Raw genomic sequence first — 18,262 nt, forward strand, 5'->3', positions numbered from 1 at the left:
ATGGACAGATGCAACTGCAGAGGGACCAACCTGTAAAAGGAACCTGAAGAGAAGAAGCGGTTTCACATTCCCAGTCATCCAACCAGCAGCCTAAGCATGTGTGAAGACTGGTACTTAAGACCCGTTTGGTAAACAGTATTTATTGAGATAGTGGTGGAAATAGCTTATAGTTTGTATGGTGCTGAGGTATTTCAGGTTTTGCTGGCTAGTGACAAAGTGCTATGTTTTCTCTTGTATATAAACTTCATTCGTAAGGAGGAAGGTGCTTTTGCTTATACTTGTTAACTCTATGAAATCTCTCCTGTGTCGTTCTAGTGGCTTCCAATTGTTCTAAACCCTTTGAGATGGAAGCTGTTGCCAGTGCAGCCAGAGCTGGTGCCGTACTCCTTTAAGACGACATCTTGCGTGTTATTTTTCAAAGACATTTAGCGGGAGCGTGCAGAGGTCACTTTTACTCATGTTACGGCTTGACCTTGACCAGGTTGTATCACACTAGAACATCTAGTTATATAGTACTAAAATCCTGTGGTGCTATGGTGCCTGTGCGTGTGTGTGCGTGTGTGTGTGTGTGTGTGTGTGTGCAGGGGGCATGTTGAATGCAGCATATGGCCAATCTCTGGGGGACGATGAGAAAATGGGACACAGGCCCAGAGATCCCTTTCCTGTGCCTTCATTTCACAGTACCCACTCCAACCAGCTCCACTCCACTCCACCCAACTCCAAGTACATGGTGTCTGAGCAGTACTCAGGCAGAAAGCACCACCCACCATTGAGCCACTCTGACACTACAATATTTCAGTAAACCAGAAGAGGATACATGACACCAATAATGACATTTAATTACTGTTATTTATACAAAGCACCAAATGGAATTAGAAATGCCTGTTTTTGTTTTGGGTTTTTTGTGCTGTAATTAAAGCCCAAAGCTGCATTTGGTGTGTTTGAAGTTCATTATACTCAAAACAAGCAAAGAAATAAAAACATGACAAACGGACAAACAAGAAAACAAACAGTCAAACAAAGCAATGACATGAAGAACAAAGAGCCCTGTGGGAACGTTAAACAAGTCAGCGTAGATTGTAATCGCTAGAGGAATGATACACATTAGGAACATTCACAGACTACCGTGGCGTCTATTTCCCGACCTTTCACCATGGGCTGTACCTGCAGCTCACCTGGTAGAGCAGGTAGAGTGAAGCCATGGGTGTGAGTACCAGGGGGGCACACGTATTGTCACACTCATAAATCTATAAGTCACCGTGGATAAGGGTGTCTGCCATCTGCAGGACAGCGTTAGTAAGGCTTCAAACCGAGTGAACTGGTCTTTGGAAGGACTTTGGAGCAGTGTGTCTACTCAGTCACTTATACAGGTGCAGACAAAGTTTGCTCTTTTGGAGTCAGTGATAGTGACATGGGCTGAACCTAGACTACATTACAACCTAAAGTGGCTCATCCTACATATATAGGGTGCCATATTAAAGCAATTAACGCTAATATATAGTTAAGGATCAGAAGAAAGCTTGTTTTTCCTCAGTATTTTGTTCTGTGTGTGGTATTGAGTATCTGATCTCTGCTGCCCCAGAGAGCAACACTGGTGTTGTAAAGCGATCTCCTCTACACTCATTCTGCACTGCTTGCTGAACATTTATCTTTGTACTCATCTATTTAGAAATAATTACAAGAAAACCCCACAGCTTTTGTACATTTTCTCAAATGTTTTTTTTGGGGGTGGAGGGGAGAAAGGGGGTAAAGGGGTAAAGTGGCAAGTAATTGAAGTTCTAGACTGAGTGCTTGGATGGAAATGAATGGATATAAAGAACAACTCACATGTGATTAAACAGCCTCTATAGCATCATTTAGCCTAGAAGATGCTGCTGTCTATAAAGTCCAATAGTCAGGATAACATGACTAATGTAACAGTACACATCATGTACCTGCATGGGCAGTAGCGTAAGCATGTAAAATAGCAGTCATTGATTCAAATCCACCCAAGGATGGATGTCTTTTCTAAACATCTCCAGGATAAAGGACCTTCTGCCGTGCTGGGTTTTCATGTCACCTGTGAAAGTGAGAATGTGAACAACAATAACAACAACAACAACAACAACAACAACAAAAAACAGGACTGGGTGGGTGTGGCTGCAGGCAGTCATGTGACACATTCCTGAGGATAAAGAGCACCTGGTTGGTGGCGTGCCATTTAGAACACAAGTTGCAGTCATATCAAAGGACTCCAGAGACGGACTCTACACAACTATGCTGGCGATCTCTTTGACCCTGGTAAGTGGAACAACGTCAGACTATGTGGATATAAAAGTAATGTCCAGCTTATGACCTCAGCTGAGAAGCAGTGGGATCATTCACTGTTGCCAAAATGCTCTGACAACTTGCTGATATCCTGTTACAAAGAGCAAAACTAGTAATGGGACTTTCGACTTGCTTTGATGTTTTGCCTGGAGTGGACTATGTACATGCTGCTGTGGGTGGCGTCATTGTTGGCTGCCAATGTCAACAGAGGCAAAGTATGCAACTGTAAATTAAAGTTCAAAGATCATGTCAGATGAACTTAAAGAGAAAATCTTTATTTATTTATTTATTTTTTTAATGGATACATGGAATATTATGTCTGTCAGCCATTATAGATTTCTAACACAAAAAGGATCTTGAATCTGTCTAACTCGATTCTACGTACGTGGATTAGTTTACTTATATAGAAGTTCTTCAGATATTTCGACCTACATTCAGTAATTCAGTGTAACGTCTTTTTATATACAGTGTCTCTCGGAATAGGAACTATTCTATGCTATTCTTCACTTTGCAATATGCGATAAGTTTAAACCAAAAGGATAAAGCTCAAATCTGAGATATGACTAACAACAAAGCGATTTAGATGCTGTCACCAACACCACATGTTGAAATCAAGTACAAAAAACCAGAATTACTAACTAAACGAGTATTGTGAGGGAAACACTGGAAACACTCAGCACTGTGCTCCAGGAAGGACCGGAGGAGTTTGTCTAAACCCTGCAGATTTGACCTCAGCCGTGGTGGTTTTGTTGTGGTCAGAGACGTCTTGATTACAGTCTGAAACACTTCGCAAATCGCACGTTATGAACAGCACTCTTAAGGCTGCTATGGCACACGGTGGGATATCACTGTAATAAATGGAAATATATTTTCAGGTGGATTTTTTTTTTTTGAGAATAAAAACATCCTTAAATTTTATTTAAGGTGAGAAGTCTTGACTTCAGGTTAAAAATTTAATTGTGTATCTAACTATGACGAAGTAGGCCAAAGTGTAGTCTTGTCCTACATGTCGTAGGTAAAAGCTGTTCATATTTTTAATGACATCAGTACATTATCCTCAGTGATGGGCAACATTTCCAAATCAGATTCCAAAAGTTATGTTGCATCTGCATATAAATTGTAATATATTGCAGTATTTTCTCAATATATGTTAAATGTGTGTAAAGTAAAGTGAGATTAGTTTTTAATGTATGTAAGTTGGGTTTGGGGTCAGTGCTGTGTATTGGTTTTCTACTGCTTTGGTTCAGCGATGTGCATTATTTGATATCCAGGTGTTGTGTATAGGAGCATTTTTCTTTCTTTTAATGTGTTTTATTTGAAGGAAGGAGCTTGGTATTGAATAAAACAGTACCTCTGGCAAGAACGTGAGTGGCAGAGGGTCTCAAATACTGTTTGCATTTCTCCATTTTCTGTGTTTTTTATTCCCTGCACAGCTGGTCTACGTCCTCTCCAGATGCTGAGGCAGTTCATAACCCTCCACTGTCCCCTCTGACTATGATGTCTGTCCATTGTCCGCCTACCCCACTTCTATAGCCCTCTGAGATTGAGCTCTTATTTTTAAAAGCTCTGTGTATGTAATGAACACACAGCATGCGCATTTAACACCTACAGATGATTTCTGCCTGCCAGGTGAAATATCAGTCTAACAGATCTAATTAGAATATTCAACATAATTAGGATAATCTAACATAATTAGGATAATCTAACATAATTAGGATATCTAACATAAAGTACTGAATAAAAGGAACTAAAGGTCATTTCACACATGGGTTTTTATACACACAAATATAGTATAATTATAATTCGCATGCATTCAGACATTTCCCAGCAGTGAGGAGTGTATAATCTCCCTGTACCATTACTGATCAGCTGGTGTGGGGCAACACCTTTCATGTTTAAAATGTAGGTCTGAAGTGTTTGTGTTAGGCTTAATGTCTTTTCCACTGCCTATTAATCATGAACAGGAAATGGAGGGAAGGGATAGTGTTCTTTAGTTTCATTCCATTGTTAACTTTTCTCCATGACCATGTGACCATTTTCCTTTCTGTGGTTCCTGTATGTGACTACAAGGAAATGCTCCATAGCCAAACTAATCCCGTCTTTTTGGAATCTGTTCATATCAAGAGACTATGAGGAAGGTGTGACTATGTTTTGCCAAACTCACAGCATCAAAGGCCTACAGATATATTAATGTCACAGATGTTCCAGTGTGGTTTTATGTCATCACATACCAACTGCTAGACAGTACTGATGTGTTTCTCTGGTGTTTTCTCACAGCGAGCAAAAAAAAAAAAAAGGAAAAAACAACAAAAAAACCCAAAAACTAAATTCATGTCCCGTTGAGCCATGCTATTGCTATAGCAACAAGGGAGGAGTGATGGTGGGAGAGGGAGCGAACATTTCGAGGTTGCGCAAGGAAACAGGTGTGAGAGAAGGAGGCAGACTCCCGCAGAGAGCGTGTGTTGTCCGACACAAGGTGTTTGGGTGGGGGTGTGGGGGAGACTCAGTGCCAGTAAACAAACTCCCGTATTTATGTTCATTCAGGAGAGAATTTTCCTCTCTGTCTTTTCCTCAGATGGGCAAACGTGAACCGTCCTGTCCATCACCACGTCCAGCCTGCCTCAGCGCTACACGTTAACGCCCCCTCTCTCACGCCTCCGTCCCTCGGGGCCAGACGATGTGAAGGGATGTGACTGAAGGCAGGTTTGCAATCAGAGGAAAGGCGAGATCATTCCTCCATCTCCCCCGCCGCTGGAGAAACGCTGGAGGGGCTGGGGGAGGAGTCAGGCTGCCACGATGGGCGGGGTCTGACGGATTGACTGAGAAAAGGAGGGGGCGGGGAGGGGAGGAGGGGTTTCACCTGTGGATGAGTGTGCGGGAAGGAGGCAGCACTGCCTAGCCCTCCGGTCCCCTCTCAAGGTCCTTCGCTGACGCCGGGATGGCTTCTCAGATACGCTAGAAAGAGGCTGGAGGGCAGACAGGCTGCTGGGAGCCAAAGCTCAACAAGGAGAGAACAGAAGCCTCACCGTCGACTCGCGCAGGGTAAGGGCGATTTTCCCCGGAGTGCTCCATGTAGTGCAGCTCATCTGGAAAACCTGTAAATGTCTAGCCCCTTTAGAATGTCTAGAATATATATATATATATATATATATATATATATATATATATGTATATGTATATGTATATGTATATGTATATGTATATGTATATGTATATGTATATATATGTGTGTGTGTGTGTGTGTGTGTGTGTGTGTGTGTGTGTGTGTGTGTGTGTGTGTGTGTGTGTGTGTGCACATTTGGATCCATATGGAAAGACCTTCCCTGGTCAGGTATTTTTAGCTCTTATGGAATAGCAATGCGTGCAGATCTGGAGAGAGTGCATGCTGCAGACAGAACTTGGTCTCTCACTATTGCACATTTCAGGACACAAACCTTTAAATAGCTTAGTATACATCTAAATGCAGATCTTATGCTGGGCCATGTGTGTGACTGAGCTTACACATGGTTGGCCCAAAAAGGCATACTGAAAACTAGCAGGCTAGCATGCTTGTACAAATTGGCTAAATTGAAATTCAGTGACTTCAAAACAGCTTGTCCAACAAGTCAGTTGATCCTCATTGAATAACAATAGCAGCAGGGTCTGTGTGTGTAGTTAGAGGCACTCCTTACTTCTAGAATGTGAGAGACCAGTGGTGTCTGATACCTGTATATTTAATAGTCTAGAATGCCAAGAAAACACCCCTAAATAAATACGAATCCGGTAATCACACAGAGGGGAGACCCTGAGAGGACCAGGATCCCTGGTGTTGTACTGTATCATAGTCTAAAAGAAATCTTTTTTAGGGAAAGAAACAAAACAGCACTTTATTTATGCTCCAGTTTTCAAAATAACTTTTTTTGTTTTCTGTTTAGTAATTTGTTTCTTAATTTCTCTCTTTCTGTACTATAGAATATTTTTCCTTCGTCTTTGTATATTGTTCAGCATGTGGTGCATATATTTATATTTTTATTTTCATCTTTATGAAAACCTTGTTTCCAAATAGTTGTTCAGCAGTCTAGTTTAAACACACGCCAAAGTGCCTATTCATTAACAATTATTCACATTTTCAAATTATTATTCAAATATTGTTTCCGTTTAATTGATTCATCAGTTCTTATGTATTTTCTCATAGGTTGCGAGGACAGATGTCTCTGGCATGTGTTTAAAGTCCTTAATTCTTGTATTACTTGGTCATCAGTTATTCTTCATTTTCATGGTGCAGATTATGTTGTGACCTCTCACCCTTCGCGCCATTTTTCGCGATACTGATTGGAAGAGACGGACTCAGTTCAGACTACCAGGGGCTGAACCACTGCTGTATCAAACTCCCCCTAAAATGCTAACGGCAGGGCTAACACTCTTACCTGGGCTTAAATCGAGTGATAGCGAAGCACTTCAGATCCGTGCTGTGATTAAGTTTTAGATGTTAGATTGCATTAAAATGTATTCACATATCTGTTCTCTTAGAAGCATAAACCTTATCTGCGATCAGACACTAAGCACATGCTATATATAATCAGAGGGTTAATCTGGTCGAATATCCACTATCACTGTCACTATCATTCTTAGAATAGATTAGTGTGTGCAAGTCTCTCAGAATCTGCCTGTGCGGGCATCTGTCCTCCTGTGTCATATTCCCCAGGCAAGCATTCAGTCCTGAATGTCTTCTGGGATCTGATAGATCACCAGACGCTCATTAATCAAGGAACAATCTTATTTCCCTAATCTTGGACCCCTGTTTGAGGATTATGTATGCTTGTTTGATTTGTTCACTTAGTGACTGCCTGTAAAAGTATCTAGTGCCAGCTTTACTGACCTTGAAGTGGAAGCCTACATAAAGACTACATAGCATATACTCACAAGGATCCAGAAGCAATATTGTCACAGCTGGCAGTGTGATCAAACAGATTCAGACGATGCCTGTTTTATCTTCAGTGTGTTTTAATTTTTCTCTTGGTGGACCCTAATTTTAGAAACATTTAATTACAGCTGTATGTAAATAAACATGTGTATGCCATAAAATTAGCATTTTGATTATAGGATACTTACATAAAAATGTTTAGACTGCCAGTGTTTTATAGAATGTTATGGTTTGCTTATTTCCAAGTCTGCAAATTTAGATAATTATTTGACAAGTAAGAAATAAAGAAAAACTATAACTCATCTTTCAATCTTTCAGTTTTTGATGACGGAGACTGGACGCCCTTTGTTAGGGCAGTTCCCACCAGGGGGTGCCATCCCATGTGATGCTGCATTCCCTAATGTGTCTGTTCTCCCAGTCTCAACGAGCTCGGCAGAGCTGACAAAGGCTTCCCTCCAGCCTGTGGAGCTCCAGAAGCACTCCAGTGAAGCGCCATGCTCAGAGAACGTTCTGGAAGACAGCAACCACACCAAACCAAACGCCACCGTGGCTGTTCGCAGTGCAGCAAGTCCCCACAGTATTGCAGATGTTCACGTAGCGGACCGCGCATTGGCACTGAGAGAAGACAGAGACAGTGGGACCCATCAGAAGGAACAGAGCTTGGGAGCAAACGTATCCTGCCAGCACAGAGACCTGGGAGAGCAGAGCCTGGCCCCAGCAAAGCTGCCTGCTCAGAGGAGTCTCTCTGACAGCCTGCACACACAGAAAGGGGGCCCTGCGTTAGAGCTTCCTTGCGAACCCAGTGGGATGAGTCCAGAAACGTCTAGCCGGCCATTAGCGGGTACGCAGGCCATGCAGCCGCCGGGCGGCAGCACAACCACCGCATTCTGCCGAGAAGGTGACGCCTGCTCAGGCCGCCCAGTCCAGCAGGACTGCCCACCTTCTGCCAGTTCTGGCTCTCTGGCTGCAGGAGAGCGAAGCGGTGCCACGAAACACTCCAGGCTGGAAGAGGCCATCTGCTGGAACTCCTGCCCCCATGTGGCCATCGAGGGCACGTTTGCTGCCTACTGCCACCCCCAGCCCATCTCCGTCTCCCCCCATGGGGCGGGGCACAGCACGGGGCAGGGCGGCGGGTCGGCCATGCTGGCCCTCCCCCGGTTGATTCCCTCCATCGGCGAGACGGGGCTGGATGGCAAGCCTGTGCCCTTCTGCTGCAGCCTGGACTGCGACCGGCTCGGGCCCCTGCGGCGTTTCGGGAGCCAGCAGCGGGCCGAGGACGAGGGCAGGCCCCCCAGGGATGTGGCGACCATGACCTCGCCCGTGGAGCTGAGGGACGCGGGTGTGCAGGTGGGCCAGGAGCACCCGGAGGGCCAGGCCCAGCATGTGTTCCCCGAGGTGCGTCTGTCGCGAGAGGGTCCAGCGGCCCGGAGGAAGTCCCCGGTGCGGGAGGTGAAGTGGGACACGGAAGGCATGACGTGGGAGGTGTACGGGGCGTCCGTGGACCCCGAGGAGCTGGGCCTCGCCATTCAGAAGCACCTGGAGCTGCAAATCAAGGAGACCGCGGGGAGAGCCGTGAAACTGTCGCGCCAGAGCACAGTCACCTCGCACGCCAGCGCCGGGAAGGGACAGCGCAGGAGGCGGAGCCTAATGGCAGCCCTGCGTCCGCCGGGGTGCTGCACACGCACAACAACCGCAGCGGATTGACGGACTGTACAACCGTACTTCCAAGCCTCAAACAGGCATGCAGCATACCAGGATGCATTTGGAAAAGCTTCAATAACTGATTCAGTGATCCACTCACAACAAAGCATACTGTGTTGAAATGATATAGAATTACTCAGAAATAATAGCATTGGATTATTTTTATATATATATAATATATATATATATATATATATATATATATAAAAATAATCCAATGTAATAATGTCTGTCCTGGATTACAGCAGTGGACAACCGTTCTGGAGAAGGACCTTCTACCTAAATTTTACAGTCTCAGTCATGTACTGCGGGTAAACACTTTAGGTGTAAGGGCTGTTGGTTTGGCTTGTTTTCAGGTCAGGCATGACCAAACCTCTGAGCTGGTCTGGAGCTTTAAATGATGCGAACATTTGTCACTCTGGAAAAAAAAAGTCACTTTTGTAAAAAAGAAAAAAATGTGCTCGTTCACCGAGCTGCGTCTTTTACACCAAACAAAATGGTTCAGTCACTAAGTTAGAATCAATACGGTTTTCTCAATACATTTAATCACACAAAATGCTCAAACTAGTTTAGCAACTTAAAGAGGGCTTACCAGAGAAATGTTGTTAGCGAGGCATAATTATCTACAAGTTTTAAGATTATTGACAAGCACAGGAAGTGTTCATTACAGGCCAAAGTTCAAATAATTTGAAGTTTAAAAAGATAACCTTCCCTTAAACTATATAAATTCAATTTTAAGCCTATTTTGCTTTATTTCTGCGATGTGAAATCAGCCCATGCACATACTTTATGACTGCACCATCATTGTGGCTGTAAGCAGGGTGAAACGTGAACTTCTGCGCCATCTACTGGACTAAATGCGTCATTATGTCTTTGCCTGATTTGAATCACGGTACCTGTGATGGTCGGTTTTACTTTTCATTTTACCTTTCATGTTCAGTCTTTGCTCTGCGAAAAATCTTCCTTTTAAATTAGACATTTAATTTAATTGGCTGTTTCAATGTAGCCATTTTTGATCAACATGCTCTAGAAAACTGCATTATATATAGTTTTAAAAATGTGAAAGAAATGTTTGTTACTTTTCTTCAGAGATGTTTCTTCTAATAACATACAATTCAAGAATTGTCAATTCAAAGTCTTAAAAGCAAATAAATTATTCTGTATATAGCATACGCTAATCTACCATTTAGTGCTAGTGCTAAGGATTTCAGGAGACCTCTTTGATCCTATGTGTGTAACAGGATAGTGAGATTAGACTTTATACTCTGCATCTCGAGAGCAGAAACAACCTCAAAAACCAGATATGCAAGATCAGTAGAGCATGACTCTGTAATCTTGTTAGAATGATGTCTTGAAATATTTCTTCATTTTAAAATGTCCACAAGACTTTAATGGACAAATGTAGGTTTGTAACATTGTAAAGGTGTGAACTTAAACATACCAGTCATGTTTATAATGTATACCATATATTTTCAAGAGTGATACTAATAAATAAGAATTATTAGTTTATATGACAAACTATTCTGTCACAGTGGGAAACAGAAATGCTATAACTCATTCCAGGTCTTTAGAGATTTATGTTAAACAGCATGAAAGAAGCAGTCAAAATTGGGTTGGATACCACTGAATCAAACCCAGTACAACTGTCATACATTTACATAGCTGATGAATCCAAGAGAATGCAGACCTATTCTTCATAAGAGTCATTAAGTGCAGTTGTTTACAATCATTTATAGAAGTAATTTACATTTTAAGAAGTCATTTACTAACCACTCTGTCAGCCACAGGCCAAACCCTGGAAATAAGATTTACAGGGTATTAACTTATTTAGGAACAGGATGGCTTTTACTCCTTTATATATATATATATATATATATATATATAAAAGCCCACATGGCATTCTGATATGTCTGTTATTTATCTACAAATGCTAATTACATTTTGTATTTACACATATAGGTTTGAGATGTTATTGAGCACATACTAAATCATCTTAAATTATAAATTCAACCCTGGATTGGAAATCAAGTGATGGAAATGCTGTATATAGGTTGGAAGAACATTTGATGAATTCATAATGATTTAATTTGTGAAAAGGGATGAGTATTGAAGTGAGGCACAGCAGAGACTATAGCCACTGGTCATAGAAATAATAATGATATTGTGCTGAATTATCTTTATATTCATGTTGCAGTTATTGTACTAATAAGAGAAAAACTCCTTTAGCCTAAGCCAATAACACATCATGTTGGAAATGTATCAATATGCTAATCTTTTTTTCTAGCAGATGAACACAAATCTTTTTTTTTTTAAATTGATCATATACACATTAAGATAAATAAAGCAACATATTTATGAAAAATTAAAAGCTGTTTATATTGACTAGAATGTAATAAATACGTGTATATCAATAAATTGATTTTTAAAAAGATTTTTAGATAATCGAATCAATTCCAGTTTATGTTAGGGCATTGATGAATGTGAATCTTGATGAAGCAATACGTATTTACATGAGATTTGATATATACACCAGTCAAAACTGGGACAGAATGTAACATACTAACATGAATTATGCCGTGCAGGTTTCACAGTGTAACGTGATTAAATAATTCAGGTTTGAGACCTAAAAGGACAAAAAAGAATAATACAATATATCATTCATTAGTTATATAATATATTCATACACTATAACAAATTGATTATACTCTTTTAGGAATAGTAAAGAGGTTTGGCTTACCTTGCCACAGATTCTGGCAGTGCATCAGTCATGCCGCTACAATTCCCAGCATATCCCAGTGCTATGCCAGTAGTATGGAAACGTCGTTACACATAATCCTGCAGATAAAAAGAGCCGTATACATTGAGAATTAAAAAAGAAACATGGACAAATAATTATCTAAATTTGCAGACTTGGAAATAAGCAAACTATAACATTCTATAAACCACTGGCAGTCTAAACATTTTTATGTAAGTATCCTGTAAATATTAGAAGGAGTGAGAATCTACATTTGATCTCTACAGGAAAAAAACACCACAAACACATTGAAAACAATCCAAGCTGGCAGTACCTTTATTCCACTCCACATGTTGCTCTAGTGTGAATGTAGTGCGGAAGAACATACAACTACACCGAACTTTTTGAACTTGTGAGTTTTAATCACACACTTACATGAGGTTACAAGGCCAATGAAGGGTTCCATCATGCCATACCAACATAATCACTGTTGCTCAATCTGCAGAACTAAATGACGAAAGAAACGAAACGATCTACAGAACTGAACAAGAGTATCATAAGAGAAGACATGAAAAGGAACTGGTGCATAAGGCTCAGCGTTGCAGAGGGCTGTCAGCCAGGGCGGTCCTCTGGACGGCCTCTTGACTGAAGTAGTCGTTACTGCTATAGAAGTTTCACACACGTGGACATATAAAGTCAAGCAGGATGGTTCTATTGGACACAGTGAAAGGGTGAAAATGATAATAGTTACTCCAAAGCAGGCACTGACTTGGCATCTACAGGGACAGCGTGTCCCGACACCTGTAACACTAACTATGCAGTCAGTACTACCAACCTGTAATTAGTACTTCGACTAGTTAAAAAGTAGTTTGACTAGGTATGTATTCAAGGTATGTATATAGTCTTACCCCAGAAAGGGTTGGGTCTGGTTGAAGTCTGGATTATAAGATGCATAAGAAATAAGGGTGTTTATATGGGTTCAGTGTAATTAATGCGTGAGAAAAGAACAGAGCGGACCTACATACACTCATGTGTAATGCGGCAGGAAGGGCCAGATGTGTGTGGATCGGTTACTAGCTTATTATAAGAGGATAAATCCAAAAATCTTAATGAAAAAAAATAGTCCAACAAAACAGAGCCAGAGACAAACATTCCTGAAGGCAACCAAATACAAAGGGGAAATCCAAAGACAAATACGAACCTGTCAAAACACCCCTGTGTTTGTACAGGAAACAATGAATAATACTTCTCAAGGAAGCAGCTAACCTGCTGGAATTAAATAGACCTTAAATAGAGCTAACAGGTGTATAACATTAGTATTCAGGGGATGCTGATCTCCCCAGAGGATTCTGGGGAATGTAGTGAAGCGCCCCAGCATTAGCCTCGTTGGTCAGGGCTGCTGGACCAGAGGACTGTGTGACAATGTGCGTGTGGTTTTTGATGGCCATTATCACCAGTGATAATGTCACTAGTGATACAATCACTACAATGCGGCCTGAAGAATGTTTCAAGCTGAATGGCCTGTTGCATGTCATCTTAGGATCAGCCTGACTCATTTACATTCCCAGGAATTCTCTGACTCATTTCCATTCTCAGGAATTCCCTTACTCATTCCCATTCTCAAGAATATCCTGACTCAATCACTCATTACGTGAGTTAACAAGTCCCCATGAACTGCTTGGGTGTCACAGGTTTCTGTTTTGTGGTCATAAGGGCCTTCCTCTGCTCAACTGTCTTCTGTTTCATGAATAAGTGCCTTCATTTGTTCTAGAAGCTTTAACCATTGGCCAACCTCACTATTAACTGTTAAAAATGAGTTTGGGGATGGGGGGTGGTTCTGTTAATAATATTAAAAACAACAACATGGTACATAACGTTTACTAAAAGAAAAGCTGGTAGGCTTGTCAGGTAGTTTATGATCTATGTTCCTAAATGTAAACTGTGTGCCAGTTCTACATTGTAAAAATAAACAAATGCCAGTGAAAAGTACAGCTTACAGCTAATTCTGCAACTACTACATCACTGCACTACACCACTATTTATGTCCTTTATGATGTTCTCTTGGTGTGAATTGGCATGGGATGTTGGCTGGAAGGTGTTGTAGCCTACATTTACTTGGTATGTGCAGTAAGTCTGTTCTGGATGTTTAATGTGCAGCATGCAGGACGTGTGTGTGTGTGTGTGTGTGTGTGTGTGTGTGTGTGGAGATATGATGGAAAAATATGTTCTCAGGGGCTTAGGCCTGGGATTCACATATACTTATTGTATACACAAAATAATATTTTGGTTTGTTTTAAATCATGTAGAGATCTTCAGTGCACATATGTAGCATCTAGTTACATCTTGCTACGTTTTTATTTTTATTTAAATAGTTTATTAGGTTTTTTAAACACAAAGGTTACAGGGAACAATTTAAGTGATAGATCATGAGGTATAATAACCTCTGGGTGGCAAAGCAGCTGATGTAAGAGGTCAATGAGGCTGCTCCTTGGTCAATGAGCCAATAAATGCGACCCATTGAAAAGAGCTGGAATACACCGATATACACCCATACATTTTACTAGTCAGACAAAACAGATTTCAGCATAAATAAGATTTAATTTTGAATGAGTTTATTTAGGATACGACTTACGCATTTTTTTTGTCAGCAATTTTGATCAGTAACGGTATCAATAGGAGTTTTTTATTTTTTATTTTTAATAACTTGAAGCCCTTTAGTCGTGTACAGGCAACCATGAAATCTTCTGACAGAGTGTGAACGGTTAACCACGTTAAAGGCGTTTAGTCGGTAGTGGGCAACCCTCGCACCCTCCGCTATTAATTACTCATTAAAGTGGTAGATGTAGCAGACGAAACATTTCCTTCTGCACACTAAAGCAGGCAGCCGAATTAATTTCTTTATTTTTTCCTTCTCGTAAGACCGAGACCTCCTCGTTGTACCGCCATCACGACCCTACTGCGTTTTATCATGCTACCGCCCTGCATGCAGTGGCATTTCCCTCACAGGTGAGCTCGTACTGCCTTCACTTGATCTCCTCTCTTATATGACAACGACGCATCGAGAGGTAAAGTGTTTCGATCGTGGAGAACGGCGACAAAGCTGAGGTAAGTGAGTGAGCCTGCACGCTTTCAGGATTAGGCTGCGGTTTGCGCCAAGGCTGCAGAAGACATAGCGCGTGGGATCCTGTCGGGCTTCACGAGAACAGGCGCGCGCCTCTGACCATCCGCTCGGTACATAGTGATTAGACTGTAGTTATACAGCGTTAGTCCAAGACGAACGTTAGCTTTTCTTTGCCTTGTTGCATACGTCTGTAGTGGGAAGATTTCCGTCAGAATTCCCTTAACTAGGAACTACGATATAAATACCTTTTTTGTTTGTTGGTTTGTTTTTTAAATGTTCCTTTTTTGATAGCCAATCAGACGGTGGTGTAGGCCTAACTCGTGTAATAAAAAGCACCTACATGTATGTAATTTTCTGAGATTCATTGCAAGAACCAAAAACTCAACGATGGGCTTTGACCCATTTTCCGCACGAATGATGTGGCCAGAGACACAGACGGACGCAAACTCCGCAAAGAGCGAGCGCCTTCTCTGAAAAATCCAAAACCTTCTGACGAATCCTCATCAATCTAAGCAGCATCGTTGTCATTAATGCCAAATGATCACAAATGATCATTCTCTGTACAAAATGGTTTCACTTCACCTACGTGAGGAGCAACAGACTGAAGAACATGTCTTCCATTTTATCAGAGAATACTGGCACTGTAGGTCTTCATTCTAAATATTCTCCTTATTAACGCCATCGTCATCACCACCTCAATGCTGTTACTACTATTCCTGCTACGAATAATGAAAATTCTTCAGAATTTGCAGCACTGTCTGTCAGACTCGAGCTATGCTACCTGGAATAATATTGAGCAAAAGCCTAAATTGCTTACATGTAAGTGCACCAAGGGAAGATTAAATTAGGATTAACTGCAGTTAAATACAGTTGCACAGTCACGTTCTGCATCAGTTACAATTTTAACAGGACGCTCTTGGGAAACTGGGCCCCAGGTTGTCTTGTCCTTATTCTACTTTTAGAAGCCTGCATTCTGTCTGTACAGGTTTGCGCATTATAAGTGCTCATCTTAAACGCAGACAGGTGACAATGTAATTCTATACCAAGAATGGATTAATGTTTAATGCTTTATGGTCAGAAAACCCCCCCCCCCCCCACAAAGAACCTCCTCACTTTGCAGGGGGACCTGCAAGCTCCTGGCGCCATTTGTTAATTTGGTTTGCTTCTTGAATTTGTTTCGTTTCATGTATAAAGCACTGTCCCAACACAATAACGTGCTCCTTGGACCCTCAGACGACATGCTCGGAAAGAGAGAAGTGTCTTCCAAGCAAGCAGTTATAACTCATTGCTATTATTTGGGTATAAAAATGTAATCAACTTCACATGTCTCTTTTATGTTATAGTAACTGTGTTGTAAGTGATAGTAAATCATGTTTTGGGCACAAAGACCAGCTTGTAATATATACTTCATTCTGAAATAATAACAAAGAATGAAAGCTAGTTGGTGCCCACAGTGTGATCCACAGTTCTCAGTGGGATGTATTTTATTAGGAAACAAATCTCAAAATATGTGAACTTGTATAGATAATTATTTACTTATTCAGGTTACAGATATACATAATTATGTATATATTTACATTAGAAATAATGTGTGACCATTACATCATTATACATCCAATTATATAATAGAACATATTTGGTCAGTCTTGTAAAAATATTGTTATTTTTGCACTTTCTTAACAAGTAAGACATTTCATTCCAATAAGAAAATGCATGGGGAATTAGAATGCATTTTCCCAACAAATATTTACTGAAATAGATACTGTTGGTAGTTTAAATATGGAGGTATTTTGGCAGGAGTCTTACAAAAATAGCAGAGAACTCAGGGAGAAAGGAAAAACTCAGGAGAGACACCATGTAGCCCGAATTCAACTCCACTTTGTCCTCACTAAGTGGAATGACAAGGAATTTCAGCTTCTGTAAATTCCCAGTCTAGTCCCATTAATGGTTCCTAATCTCTTGCTGAACCAAACCTAGTTTTGTGTGATTTGTTTTTTGGATAACACACTTGCTGCCTTCCTTTGTCAGGCATTCCAGAATGAACCGGGCTGTGGCCACCTGCTGGATATTCCTGCTTCTCTCAGCTTTCCTGTGTGACCAGGTGATGTCCAAAGGGGGCAGAGGGGGTGCCAGGGGCTCTGCCCGCGGGAGTGCGCGTGGAAGCCGCACGTCCCGCGCCCGCGGCTCCTCCTCGGTGCGTGTGGCGGCGGCTGCCGCTGCCGGTGCCGCCGTGGCACTGGGCACAGGAGGCTGGTACGCTTCTGCCCAGCGCCGCCCGGATGACAGCTCGGAGCGTGGGGATGATTATTACAGCAACAGAACAGAATGGGAGCTTTACTTTGCCAGGACATCCTGCGCAATGTCCCGTGACTTCACGTACAGTGAACTATTCTCACTACTACTGCCAATAAACTTTATGATTCCTTAAGTACGATATACTGTTGTAGGGGCTTGATAAGCTACGTCCTGTAAAGTACTGTGCAATGTGTACTCCTAACATGTTTAACAGCGTACCCTGGTGCACTTCACAACAGCAACTGCACTTATTAGTGGCCTCGGGAACCCGACTCGTGCTCCAAACATGCATACGGTAAGGTAAACAAACCAAATTAATTTTGTGCAGATTTTGCTTCAGTAGAAGCAGTAGCAAGAAACTCTAACAACACAGAATACCTACAACATGTCCGGAGACCACATCCCAGAAACAAAGCTGTTAGAACTGTAAAATACTTTGGCTTATCCTTGTTGTATGTGTGCACGGGATGTGAGATCACCACGATAAACAGATTCATCTCTACAACCAACACACATACCCAATTCCTTCAGATTGTGCACTCAGTGAGAAAACTAGTGTTTGGATTCCGTGTCTGTGGGTTTTGTTTTGTTTTTTGTACATTGTATGGAGGTGAAATCTCAGTAGTTTGTAATATTTTTTTTACATTTTAATCGAATAGTATTAAGTGCAGATTTGTAAGACTTCTGGTAACACAGTATAACATTTAATATCACATAGATAACCTTTAGGTAAGGTTTCTGAAACAGAACCGTTTTATGATTACTGAAGATAAAATGGTAAAATAAACATGCCACCCGGCTGCTGGATGAGGTACATCTTAATCAGACGATCCTTCCCTCCACAGCTATAACAGTTCTGTACAGTATATGACTGCAGACGATTCTCTGTAGTATCATCTTTCTAATAAGAATGAAGACTTACTGATAATATTTATGCCAGCTGTAATATTGCCAGCATCTTTGTTTATAGGCATTAAGACACGATTTCTTAATTTTGTTATCCTTGAAACGGAAAACTCTCACGTTGACACTACCAGATTATGTTTTCTAGTGTTGACTTTAAGTGTGACTGCCTAGAATATTTAAAAAGCATGACCATAGCAAGAAATGCCATTGCTGTATTGCACTTGTGTTGATTAAAATTAAGTCTAGTTATAACGGAGCAAGATCATTACATAGAAGAAGATAAAAAGACAAGTGA

The 18,262-nt window shown here is 41.3% G+C and overlaps 2 protein-coding genes across 2 annotated transcripts; both read left to right on the forward strand.

Moving 5' to 3' along the window:
- The first annotated feature begins 5,188 nt into the window (after nucleotides 1-5,188).
- On the forward strand, nucleotides 5,189-11,303 carry si:dkey-191g9.7 (G protein-regulated inducer of neurite outgrowth 2). The gene is made up of 2 exons (XM_035531313.1): nucleotides 5,189-5,349; nucleotides 7,529-11,303. The coding sequence occupies exon 2, from the start codon at nucleotides 7,535-7,537 to the stop codon at nucleotides 8,912-8,914; it is 1,380 nt and encodes a 459-aa protein (XP_035387206.1). The 5' UTR covers nucleotides 5,189-5,349; nucleotides 7,529-7,534; the 3' UTR covers nucleotides 8,915-11,303.
- Nucleotides 11,304-14,443: 3,140 nt separating this feature from the next.
- On the forward strand, nucleotides 14,444-18,246 carry sprn (shadow of prion protein). The gene is made up of 2 exons (XM_035531251.1): nucleotides 14,444-14,651; nucleotides 16,795-18,246. Exons 1-2 carry the CDS (start codon nucleotides 14,614-14,616, stop codon nucleotides 17,192-17,194), a joined length of 438 nt encoding a protein of 145 aa, XP_035387144.1. The 5' UTR covers nucleotides 14,444-14,613; the 3' UTR covers nucleotides 17,195-18,246.
- The last annotated feature ends 16 nt before the right edge of the window (nucleotides 18,247-18,262 follow it).

Source organism: Electrophorus electricus, chromosome 11, assembly GCF_013358815.1.
Source record: "Electrophorus electricus isolate fEleEle1 chromosome 11, fEleEle1.pri, whole genome shotgun sequence".
Lineage (NCBI taxonomy): Eukaryota > Metazoa > Chordata > Actinopteri > Gymnotiformes > Gymnotidae > Electrophorus > Electrophorus electricus.